The 13381-nt window shown below is 42.4% G+C and overlaps 1 protein-coding gene across 1 annotated transcript in view; it reads right to left on the reverse strand.

The window, feature by feature from the left end:
- Positions 1 to 759: 759 nt before the first annotated feature.
- The window catches only part of LOC134650346 (phosphatidate cytidylyltransferase, photoreceptor-specific), a 33612-nt gene continuing 20990 nt past the window's right edge, over positions 760 to 13381 (reverse strand). Inside the window, exons 6-10 of the mRNA XM_063505306.1 lie at positions 7252 to 7418; positions 5420 to 5572; positions 3093 to 3221; positions 1935 to 2069; positions 760 to 939 (exon numbers count right to left, since the gene is read on the reverse strand). Coding sequence (XP_063361376.1) covers positions 847 to 939; positions 1935 to 2069; positions 3093 to 3221; positions 5420 to 5572; positions 7252 to 7418 — 677 coding nt within the window. The 3' untranslated portion in view covers positions 760 to 846. The remainder of the gene's footprint in view (positions 940 to 1934; positions 2070 to 3092; positions 3222 to 5419; positions 5573 to 7251; positions 7419 to 13381) is intronic.

The raw sequence follows: 13381 nt of genomic DNA on the forward strand, positions 1-13381 counted from the left end.
AATACAAACATGTGGATTTATTATAATTATTCGTGTCTTTGTGACATTTATAATAAGGATATTAAGACTCAAGTCACTCACGTATTTTAAGCCGAAAAACGCTCGACATATTATTATAGTAACGAGGTATTGCATCAGTGAAGTGATATAATTGATTTTACCGTAATAATACTGCAGTGTTAAAATAACCGAACATTTGATGTTACATTTTAATCCAAGGGGATCATTTTTATTTTATGATTAAGTGGGGCCTTAGATTTGATAACACATAAGACAAATAAATAGGATAAGTAATAGTGTCAAGGCTTATCAATAATATTTTCTATTACATCTAGAATTAATTCTAATATTTTTTTATATTTTTTATCGATTTATCATATACTTTAGGAGAGCCAATATTATATACTTTTATTTAACTAATTGTATCGCTTGCCTTGCGAAGTCTCTGTTAAAACAATTTTGGTCAACAATTGTATGCAATGCATTTGTTCAAGGCAAATGATTTTACAATTATGAGACTAGAACAAAATGTATGCTTTCCTCTCGAGGTACATAGCCGGATATGTTCCCTTCCAAGCAGTTTTGCACTGGTTGAAAAACAATCGCGTTGTTTAGGCTAACAAAGGTATATAAACTACAGCGCGCCATGGAAATTGGCTTTAAAATGTTGGCACAAAAGAATGCTGGAATGCTACTAAAAAAAAACAAATTCAAAGTACAACTTCGTCTTTAAACAAAAGAAAAAATAGAATGCCTTACATAATCGCGGAGGTTTTCAACTCAGTACAAGTGCGCTGTCTTCGTAAGCAAATAGTACTAACTGGTATACCTTGGAAGACTAGCATCTTAGGGTACCATGTTGAGGATGTTCCTATTCTCCAGCGACTCTTTCAGGGCGTAGAACAGTTGCAACTGCTGCTCCGGTTTTAAGTTGTATACCTGAGAAATTTCCGAAATGTCATTTTTTTTTCGAACTGACGACTGATGATTTGACGACTGGTCTGGCCTAGTGGTTACCCTGCCTGTGAAGCGGCGGTTTAAGGTTCGAATCCCGGTAAGGGCATTTATTTGTGTGATGAGCACAGATATTTGTTCGTGAGTCTTGGGTGTTTTCTATGTATTTATGTATTTGTATATTATATATATCGTTGTCTGAGTACCCGCAACACAAGCCGTCTTGAGCTTACTGTGCGACTTAGTCAATCTGTGTCAGAATGTCCTATAATATTTATTTATTTTTGTCTTGGGTTACTCGGCCCAAAGAATGCGCTTGGCAAATTTTGTCACTCGTACAGAGCTGGGTGGCGTGGGGAAAGGCTACCGTGAAGCACCAGGGGGCCTAGCCAAGAGGTAATTTTTTTTTATATATTTTCTTCATGTTTGACGATCAATTTGTAAAATTCTTAGTGTTAAATTTGATTTGTATAATAATCCAATATTATTATGGAAAAAATAACATCAAGAAATTTCTCTGATAATTATATAAACGAGGGGAGGCCTTTGCCCAGCAGTGGGACACCAAAATAGGCTAGAGAAAAAAAAAATATATGTAATAACTAGTTACTATTCATAAGTGCTTGTTGCTAGGCCTACATGAATAAAGTATATTTTGATTTTGGCTTTGATAATTGTGCATCGATAAGCCCCAAAAGAAAAAATGTATCAGGATGACAGATGCTACTTAGTCACGTGACTATTTCCATATATGAGGAGTGTCTTTTCAAAAGGGTTTATTTTTTTCTTAGCGGTACTTCTAGAGAGAACCTTGCTCAAGAAAACTTAAGGTCCAATTTAGAAATAGATTCCCAGAAAAAATAAACCCTTTTGAAAAGACACTCCTCATATCATTTGAGTTTAGTTTTCTATCAACGCAGTACGGTGCGTGCCCCATAACGAAACTTTGGTGTAATATTTAAGTAATATTAGTTGGGTACCTGTTGCAGCAGTTTCTGTGGCGTGGCGGTGCGGATGAAGCTGGTGATGTATACGTTGACGAACGTGGCCATGAGGAACTGGCAATCGAAGCGGTCCATGATACCGCCGTGGCCGGGAATCACGTCGCCAAAGTCCTGGAATGATTCAACATCATCATATTCCTCGCGTTGTCCCAACATTTTAAACATCGCAATGAGTTTTTCGGAACTTATATACGTAATATCATTTGATATTTACCAGTCGCTTTTCGGTGAAGGAAAACATCGTGAGGAAACCGGACTAATCCCAATAAGGCCTAGGTTGGAAGGTCAGATGGCAGTCGCTTTCGTAAAAAATAGTGCCTACGCCAATTCCTGGGATTAGTTGCCAAGCGGACCCCAGGCTCCCATGAGCCGTGGCCAAAATGCCGGGATAACGCGAGGAAGAAGATTCCTCGCGTTGTCCCAGCATTATTCCACGGCTCATCACCATCACGGGAGCCTGGGGTCCGCTTGGCAACTAATCCCAGGAATTGGCGTGGGCACTAGTTTTTTACGAAAGCGACTGCCATCTGACCTTCCAACCTAGGCCTTATTGGGATTAGTCCGGTTTCCTCACGATGTTTTGCGACTGAAAGCGACTGGTAAATATCAAATGATATTTCGTACATAAGTTCTGAAAAACCCATTGCAATGTCTCAACGTCAGATTAAAAAAAAACAGGCTACTTTAGTACGAACTACTATTATTTTAAATTGCCCTCTTAGGCGCCTCGTAACAATTTGATCCCATAACATAACCTCCTTAACTTCTAGCTAAATCAAGACTTCGAACTCAAAAACTATTTATCTAAATTTCCTGCCTGAATCATTAAAATTTGATCCTACAAATATTAATTAGGCATATATAAACCTAAAACCTCAATTACTTAAAAAAATTATGTTTTATCCCTTTCTTCCAAATACATAAGTCAGAATAACAGATTAATACATACGATTAATAGCTAATTCAGACTTGTAGCTGTTTATGAATAACGCTATTAGTCTATCTATAGTTAACATTACTATTTAATAAGCTAAGGAGGCTCAATAATTTGACATCATAACGCGACTATCTTTATCTTAGGTAACGTAGTGTACGTTATGCAATGAGTGGAATAAAATAAATATTGAAACATACCTTAATCTTGAAAGCCCGCTTGAACCCAGATGCGAAGAACCCTCCAAACGGTCCGATGACAGAGCTGAATATGCTAAGAGCGAGGGAGTGGATCATGAACGGATACATGGTGAGTTTCTCCATGCCGAACTGTGAAACAAACCGAATTAATATTAGAAAACTTTATGAACAACATACAGTTAAGGGCCACCACACACTAGCGTCTCACGAGCGTCGGCGTGTAGACAACTCTATGGCTGCTGCTCGACGTAACGTTCGCGCAACTGCGAAGCGACGCTATTTCCATAGCGCTGACTAGACACCGACGCTCAAAAGACGCTAGTGTGGCCCTAAGACATATATATAATAGGTAGTACAAAAACGAGTACAGCAGCAATTAAACAGAGCATCTAATTTTTTTTTATTAATTGAATACGCTTCTTGTGTACCTATGACGGGTTTGAGTCAAGTCAATATGAGAAAAATTGCATCATTGATTAATGACCAGATAGGACGCAAAAAGAAGAAAAAACATGTGAGAGGCCTCATGGAATGTTCCAACTGAACGAATAAATAAGAGATAACCAACTAGTCTATATTATATATAACTATTAATATGGCTTTACTCAACATACACATCTTCATCTTTTATCGACAAACGTCAGTTGAACGAAAAGTAACATGGCATCGGGATGACAGATGTTAAAAAAAAGTCACGTGGTCATTTCCAAAGAATATTTACATAGGATGTTTAATCAACTATTTCTTGTTGTTATTCTGTCCCGTCAGCCAGGAGACAATAATAGCACAGATTGATAGGACTGTTGTACAGTCAGCTGTAGATAAAAGGACCCCCGCACCAGCACGCACGATCCTATCGTAAGTAAAATCCGTCGCTCTCGTCTGCACCAGTTAGCAACGCTCATACTATTTTATAACTGTCACAAAATGCATACTATGTTACTTATACACTTTAAAGCCCGGATTTTAAGAGTGACCCAGGCGAACGTAACCATGGCAACGAGTGACTCGTAAGTCGCAGTCCATCGTCTTGTCCAGCTCCGAGTACTCGATCACCATACCCCGGCCGGCGAGAGCAAAAATGCGTCTGCTCCTAGTGCTTAATTAAATATCTTATTTTAATTAAGCACAATTTTTTTTTTAAACTGAGCCATTAGTATTTGTTATTTATTTCAACTTGATACCTCCACGCGTTTCTAAGAATAACCCTAAAACAATTTTAAACTGAATAAATACAAACACTTGGTTTTAATTTTGTTTACAACAATAATTAATACTTCTGCATATCATAACGGTGGTCCAGTACATCGTGTTGTTTTTATCGACATCGACCAAAGTGTGTGTCCTCGCACTATTAAGCTGTCAACGTATTTTTGCTCTCGCCGGCCGGGGTATGTCGATCACACACCAGGTACATCATGTACAGTAACAGTACTCACGATCTTCATGAGAGGCTGCGCGAACTGCGGCGGCGTGTACTCCTGCAGGCGGAACAGCGGCGAGGGCTCGCAGTCCATCGTCATGCGGCCCAGCGAGTCCGAGTACTCGATCACACACCAGGTACATCATGTACAGGAACAGTACTCACGATCTTCATGAGAGGCTGCGCGAACTGCGGCGGCGTGTACTCCTGCAGGCGGAACAGCGGCGAAGGCTCGCAGTCCATCGTCATGCGGCCCAGCGAGTCCGAGTACTCGATCACACACCAGGTACATCATGTACAGGAACAGTACTCACGATCTTCATGAGAGGCTGCGCGAACTGCGGCGGCGTGTACTCCTGCAGGCGGAACAGCGGCGAAGGCTCGCAGTCCATCGTCATGCGGCCCAGCGAGTCCGAGTACTCGATCGTACACCAGGTACATCATGTACAGGAACAGTACTCACGATCTTCATGAGAGGCTGCGCGAACTGCGGCGGCGTGTACTCCTGCAGGCGGAACAGCGGCGAAGGCTCGCAGTCCATCGTCATGCGGCCCAGCGAGTCCGAGTACTCGATCGTACACCAGGTACATCATGTACAGGAACAGTACTCACGATCTTCATGAGAGGCTGCGCGAACTGCGGCGGCGTGTACTCCTGCAGGCGGAACAGCGGCGAGGGCTCGCAGTCCATCGTCATGCGGCCCAGCGAGTCCGAGTACTCGATCGTACACCAGGTACATCATGTACAGGAACAGTACTCACGATCTTCATGAGAGGCTGCGCGAACAGTGGCGGCGTGTACTCCTGCAGGCGGAACAGAGGCAAGCGCTCGCAGTCCATCGTCATGCCTAGCTCCGAGTACTCGATCACACACCAGGTACATCATGTACAGGAACAGTACTCACGATCTTCATGAGAGGCTGCGCGAACTGCGGCGGCGTGTACTCCTGCAGGCGGAACAGCGGCGAGGGCTCGCAGTCCATCGTCATGCGGCCCAGCGAGTCCGAGTACTCGATCGGGCACACCAGGTACGGGTATTGGGACATCATGTACGATATCTGAAACAATCATTACTCTTTAAATAGGCTACATGACTAATTTTTTTTATGGTATCAATCGATCGGGTTTGTTTTTAGGATCAAATGTCTATATGGGACCCATTGCATTAAAGTAACACAAAAGTCAGAATTTGTAGTCAAAGTCCGACAGTCGCACTTCACTCGCGAAACGCCCTATACAAAACGGCCAGAGGCCGTGACGTCATCGCCCATCTTGTAGTATGGACAAAACAAGAAAATTGCGTTTTTGTCGGTGAAATATTGCGTTTATGTATATAGTTGGTATACAATATTTCTTTGGTTGAAATGTAAGGAATCGAATGGTACCCTTACTTTTATCGTTTTTGGAAGTTAAAAAAAACTTAAATTTTGAAACTTTCAGGTCCTGTAATTTTGTAATTTTTCAATATTTTATTTTAATATCCACATTATTGTGATAAATTGCTCGTTTGCTATCTATTTTACTAGATTTTGTTATAAAATTCAACATGTGTCATCATCCCTATTGACGGCTAGTAAGTAATCGCAGCCAATAGCCCCGTTTACACGGTTTAAGAACTTGCATGCGATTTTGATTACATTGTAGTACGAGTAATGGTCGATCGACTGAATTCATTGTACTCTAAGAGTTCGAATATTGCATGCAAGTATTTGAACAGCCTAAATGAGGTTTGACAGATACAAATGTAAAGATAGGGCAACGTGTCAGCGATGTTTGTGATATCGACATAAGTTTTAAGTTTAAATTTTTCGGTTACCTAACTTAAGTTTTTAAGCCGCGACGCAGATTTACTATGGGATCGTAGATCCGAAACAGATGAACCTATCGGACATTTAAAACAAATATTTGTTTTTTGGAAATTTAATTGTGAGTTCTGAGCTAAAATTTTGAGCATTATCAATTGTGTATTTTATTTAGAGGCATACATACTTAAAAAACGTACATATGACACGAAAATTACACGCCGATCCGGTCATTAAAATCCATACCTATAAATAGCGTAATCACAACCGTTAATAGCGTTTCGTAGTTTACATTACGAGTATACAAATGCATAACAGTTGTATCAATAACTTAGTATTTTGATGTATCTATCCTGCTGGAACTTCAACGTTTTTTGTTTCGCTTTCGATTGAATCATCTGGATTAAGGTGGCCTAGAAATAATCTGGTGCTAATATACTTGCCAGTTAGGTAACGAAGCCTTATGTCAGATAAACGCAATCATGCTAACTAATCAGATGTGGTATACCATGTGGAATCTTTGTTTGACCGACAAAAATATAGACATCTAGTTGCCACCGGATCCCTTTGTTTGACATAATGATTGAAAGTCATAATGTAATGATTGTCATAATTCTGAAACCGATAACTTTTCAGGATTTTCGTAAGGTTATCCTATAGATAGGTTAGATTTGTTTTATGGCAATCCTGAAAAGTAACGCGTTTCTAAGAAAAACTAAATTATGACCAACGAAAATGCGGACAAACAATACATACAATGACTTTAAACTTTATGGGAAACAATAGAGACCCAGCTGGGACTCACGCGAGGGCAAATCCCCGCGACGAGTTTTGAAGTTGAGGTCCGGGGAAGGACATATGGTTTTTATCAATCATAATCATCATTCCACGCAGACGAAGTCGCCGGCAGAAGCTAGTTAAAAATGAGTACTCACCACAAGTCCAAACACAACAGTAGAGAACCCGCCTCCAATAAAGCCCTCCCACGTCTTTTTGGGACTGAGCTTGATGAGCGGCGTCTTGCCGAAGAAGAAACCGAACACGTACGCCATCACGTCGTTGCAGATGATCATGGATACCGGCACTATGAACCAGATTAGGCCTGAGGAGAGACAAGCAAATATACTGTTATAAAGCTTAGAATAAATGTACTGTCTTGGCAGAGACTTGAACTCACGGCCTCAGGATCGATACTCCAGCACTCTGACATCTGAGCCACCAAGACCTCATCTATAGCCAGCAAATTTTTCCACCATATGGGTCAAGGTATACTATTAAGGCAGGGACACACTTATCCCACGTACGCAACATATGCAATGCATTATCACAATCTGAACCCTGAAATTTGTATGCTTAGAAACATACTTGTCATGCGTTGCGTATGACAAGTATGTTTCTACGCGTACAAATTTCAGGGATCAGATTTCATAATACATTGTATACGTTGCGTACGTGGGCTAAGTGTGTCCCTAGCCTTATTATTTTGTAGGTATTATGCCGCCTATTGTGGCAGTTCCTTAAAGTTCAAAGATCAGTCGGTTACGTTGGTTCCAAATCCTTTAGGCATGAATATGTCAATTCAACCATTAATAAATGTATTGTGCCACCTAATAAGGTACGTTAGTGGTACACAGGCGCAGAAGATATACATGGCTGTTTCATCAATGTACACACACAATGTCACACGTGAGTCTTTTCTTATATAACCGGGGATAGATGTATGCGTAATGCGTACTAAATTTCAACCATAGTGCGGACGCCTTAGTGCGTGGCGATCTCAATATTGTTATCTACCGTTTGGTTAACCTGTTTGGATAACCTTCAATAATAATTAAAATTAATAACAGGCCTAATTTTAACCGGAGGTCATTAAATAGCGGTAAATAAATATACAAGGTCAAAAGACACGAATGCTACACAAGCAAGAATTGGTCATGGTCAGTTGGGGATGGCTGCAATATAAGAGGTGACATACCTATGCGCATTGCCTCTTGTTAATTGATTCATGTCCTGTAAGTACTGTTCCTTTTTTTTTCCAAAGGATAATGTATCTAATCGGACTCGATATTAGAGATTCATATAGTCAGTAGATCAACTATTTCTTGTCATTAGATGATCCGTTATGGAAAATGGTTTATAACCACTGCAAAAATGTATCATTGGTTAATTTAAATGGCTTGGAGTGCATGACTCATGGATTAACCATGGCAACAATCAGATTTAGAATAGAATAGTTTTTTATTCGTAAACACACAGACAATACACATAATTACACAAAAAGAACATAGTGAGAATAAATTGTCACGAAATGGCCCCATCTCAGCATGTTGCTGGCGACTTCCAGCGCTGATCTTCCGATGAGACCATCAAGTGAGAAATAATTTCTTTTTCTTATTTCTTGATTTCTACGTTGAACTAGTCTAGGGAACTATATGATTGAAGATACGTTAGGTGATCTAAATGGCAATGCCAGTACCTATTCCATTATGTGTTAACGAGCAATAGTCGCCTTGTAATAAGCAACCTGGCTGAATCCGACGCACAATCAAGCAATCAATTTGAATCGCATTGCCGTCCGTTAACCTACTTGTGATTGTGACTGCTTGGTTTTACGCCTATTCACTGCTAATTTACTATTAAAAGTATGTTGCATTTCTATTTCATTTTTAATATGTACTAATGTTTTCCTTAGGTAGCCGAATGCGAATATATGTAACTACAGAACTTTAAAAACCGTTGCTGGTCGGACCACGCAAAATAGAGGGTTCTGTACCTTCATACAGTACGAAAATAATTATAATATTTATTTTGGTACAGTGCCATCAGATACAAGAGTGCGGCAAAGGTGCTCATAATATCTGAACAAAATGTCTGTTATCAAGACGTTACATCTACATATATTTTTGAACACATTGGCCGCTCTGATACCTATATATTTTGGCTTATACAAATTGACAAAAATAGTACAATTTATCATAGATGTCCTAACTGAACTGAATATATATGTCGGAAATCGTGGGCGTATCATACCTCTTCAAGGCGATAGAAGGCACAATTCAGCCATTCTCCGACATATAAAACTTTAACAATCGTGTACTTGTGGACTTGTGTAGGTCACTTTACGCTACTGACTGTACCTACATAGGATGGGCAACTTTCTTTGGTACGAAACCTTAAAAACGATTAGACAAATTTCAATTACAATATTAATGTAAATACCTACTTAAATAGTCGTCCATGAGATACCTATTAATACTTCAGCATGGAATCCGTTAACAATCTTTCATATTAGAGGATCACACGTTCGCCGAGCTAAAAATACTTCGTGTTCATGAACATAGTTTTACTACGCATTGTTCGAGCGTTGGGGCATTCCCTGTTCTATCTATAATTTGAAACAATTACGTTGGCTTCACGACAGAATAGCATATTATTTACTATCGTTAGGTTGCACTTTACTACTTAACTAGCGACCCGCCTCGGCTTCGCACGGGTTAACAAATTACGTCCAGGAGATCCTGTGATGGCGCTGTAACAGCGCGCACACAACATCCCGCTTCACCGCCGCGCGACGCACCGAGCCATCGCGCTTCACCGCCGCGCAGACCACCCACGACGATCGGCCCCCCGCCACTCCGCGCGCCGCACCCCGCGAGCCACTATAAAAGCGCGAGCGCGCGTCCGTACCGTCGGCAGTCGTCCTCGCCGCCTTCTGCTGTGAGCACGGCTCTCCCACGGTTGTGCCGGCCTGGGGTTACCGCGTAGGCACCCGTTCCTTTGCTTCCCCCCTATCCCGTTCCTGCGTTTCGGTTGTGCCGGCCTGGGGTTTCCGCGTAGGCACCCGATCCGCTTCCCACCTATCCCGGTCCTGCGTTTCGGTTGTGCCGGCCTGGGGTTTCCGCGTAGGCACCCGATCCGCTTCCCGCCTATCCCGGTCCTGCGTCTCCAGGATCGTCCTGTATACCTATCCGTCTTCATCCCCCTTACCCTTTGGGGATCCCGAGTATCCCAAATCGCGTGTAGCGTAGGGATCGCGTACCGTAGTGACTAACAGAGTCACCCCGCGCCGTCTGAGCCTAGGATACCTAGACTTAAGCCCTAAATAGTTTAGATTCAATAAACCGGCATAAAAGCCCGTCGATTAGCATTTTGCATCTGTGTTTCTATTAGCTGCCCTGTACCCCTCTCTCCTCTGAGCTAACTAGGAAACCCTGGTTCCTATCTGGAACTGGGGAGTTGTATGAGGCCACGCCCGCCCCGGCGAACGTGACCCCATCACATCTGGCGCCCAACGAAATAACTCACGTAGGAGTCTAAACGGTATCCTGGAAGGAACCGGTGCTCGAGAGGGACAGGAATAAATAAATAAATAAATAAATTTTTGTACCGTAGGGCCCTTAAATGTGCCTTTAACAAGTTTATTTCAGGGGAGATATTGCGCCCCACCCGCCCGTTCAGCGAACCGCCCGTTCAGCTACGCCCGTATAGCTACCCGTCCGAACATTACAACTGGCCTGTATATGCAGGCACCAGAAGCCCAGAAGGCACCAGACTACAGGTAACGACATCAGGTACCTGGCAACCATACCGGTAGGCACAGCAAATGCCTACAAGTTGGATATACCGACTAAAGAAGCCCCAACTAATACAAGAAGCTACGAAGCGAGACATCCCGACCGAGGGTCTAACCGTGGAGGAGATACGAAAAGGCCTAGCCGACATCCTGAAAGAAGAAAACATGGCAGAAGACAAGGCCAAGGTAATAACTAAGTTACTAAAAGAGTGGAACCTGTCATTTAGGACCACAGACGACGCCGTTGAATTCATAGAGAGACTGGAGGAACTCACTAACGCCAGTAACGTCGAGAAGGGAGACATACTGCCCGCCTTACCACGCATCCTGCAAGGCAGAGCACTATTATGGTACAGGAACAACTCGGAAACCTGGGACAATTGGGATCAATTCCTAGAGGTATTTAAACAGTATTACTACCCAACCAACTACGAAGAAGACTTAATGGCTAGGATCATAGCAAGAAAACAGAGGGTCCGAGAAAAATTCACCGACTATGTCACAGACATACAGACGCTAGTACGCAGGTACGGGAACCTTGACGAATCAGAAAAATTACACCGCATCCATGAGAATATGCTACGTAACTACAAACTATACATCAAAAAACAAGACTACAAGACCCTACCGGAACTATTAAAGTTAGGAAAGGAGTATGAAAATATAACAACATCTACGGACGACACCATGTCATCACCAGAAACGTGGCGGCAAACCACCGAATATGGAAAGTGGAGAGATGAGGAAAAACCGGAACACACGACCGAAGGTAGGACCAACGGACGACACAGCGACCAGAGACCGAAACCCGAACAGCGAGACAGTACGAGCCAAACAGTGCATCCGAGATATGATTCCAAAACCAGTTGCTGGTCCCGTGGGAAGCCAAGCCACAACGCAGACGAATGCAGAGGCAGACGCCAGATATTTTGCAGCCAGTGTGGAAAGCTGGGAGTGCTCAGCAGGGCCTGCTGCAGGAAAACAACCTGGAAAGGTCACGGAAAACTGGGAGCAGCAAACAGCCCACAACCGAACGACAATCGCCTGTATGTAGATATACAGATAATGGGAAAATCATACCGAGGCATCATAGACACAGGTTCGACCAACTCCTACATTAACCAACAGGTGTACAACGAATGCAAACATGTCGCGTACCAAGACAAGGTAAAAACAAGAGAAATAATTCTAGCGAATGGAACCCGCACCCAAGCCCACAATAACCTACTTGTTGACCTCAAGATCAATGAAGTAACGATACAACATTGGCTGAGAGTGCTACCGGCAGCAACGGACATCATAATAGGCATGGACATCCTGAAGCGACTCGGAATGTCCATAAAATGGCCAGGAGGAGACCAAGAACCCGAAGAACACGATGGCAAGAGTACACAGAAAGAACACAAGGAGACCGGAGGAGGCGAAGACGGAAAAGCCACAGAGAACCAAGAGGAGATACACAAAACACAGCCAGAAGAGCAACGCCAGACGTCCACAAATGTAGACTCCGCGCAGCAGCCACCAGACCACCCACTCACAGAAGCGGAACAGGTACAATTGCAAGAAATGCTACAACAACAATTCGAGCTCTGCGAAAAAAGCCCAAAAGGGAACACCTGGGTACAACATAAAATAAAACTAAAACACACAGAACCTGTAAAACAAAGATACTATCCGGAAAACCCGAAACAACAAGAAATAATTGACAAGAAGGAAAACGAGATGCTACAACAAGGAGTAATCGAAAGATCACACAGCCCGATATTCCAGGATCACATCAAACACCTACAAGAAGTATTTAAAAGGAGAAGAGAGGCAGGTCTACGCATAAACAGGGACAAATGCGAGTTCGCCAAGACAGAAATCGAATACCTAGGACACACAGTAGCAAGACAAGGCATCAAGATGAACCAAGAAAAAATCAGAGCAATCACGAACCAAAACACACCGAAAACCGTCAAAGAAGTAAGAACCTTCATAGGGAGGACATCCTGGTACCGCAAATTCATACCAAACTACTCGGAGATAACAGCACCGCTAGTAAAATTATTCAAGAAAGGACATGTGGAAGTAAACAAACAACCACCCCGACACAACACAGAACTACCGCATAACAAACGATTTTCCGACGACCAGAACGATTTTCCGACGCCACAAGTACAAGGATTCGCCAAACTACAGGAAATATACAATATCGTACGTAAGAATCAAGAACAAGCATCGGGAAAACAAAAAGGGTATTACGACGGAAACAAACGCCAGTGGACCCCCCAAGTAAACGACCTTGTACTAAAAAGAAATTTCACCCTATCAAACACAGACCGCAACTATTCCGCAAAACTAGCACCGAAATACCTAGGACCATACGTAGTGCTTCAACAAAAATCACCAGTGATATACCTACTACGGGATAACACGAGAAGAACAAAGGTCATAACCGCCCATTTAAAAGATATCAAACCATACCATTATGAAACGGACATAAAAAAAAG

Source organism: Cydia amplana, chromosome 8 (assembly GCF_948474715.1).
Source record: "Cydia amplana chromosome 8, ilCydAmpl1.1, whole genome shotgun sequence".
Taxonomy (NCBI): domain Eukaryota; kingdom Metazoa; phylum Arthropoda; class Insecta; order Lepidoptera; family Tortricidae; genus Cydia; species Cydia amplana.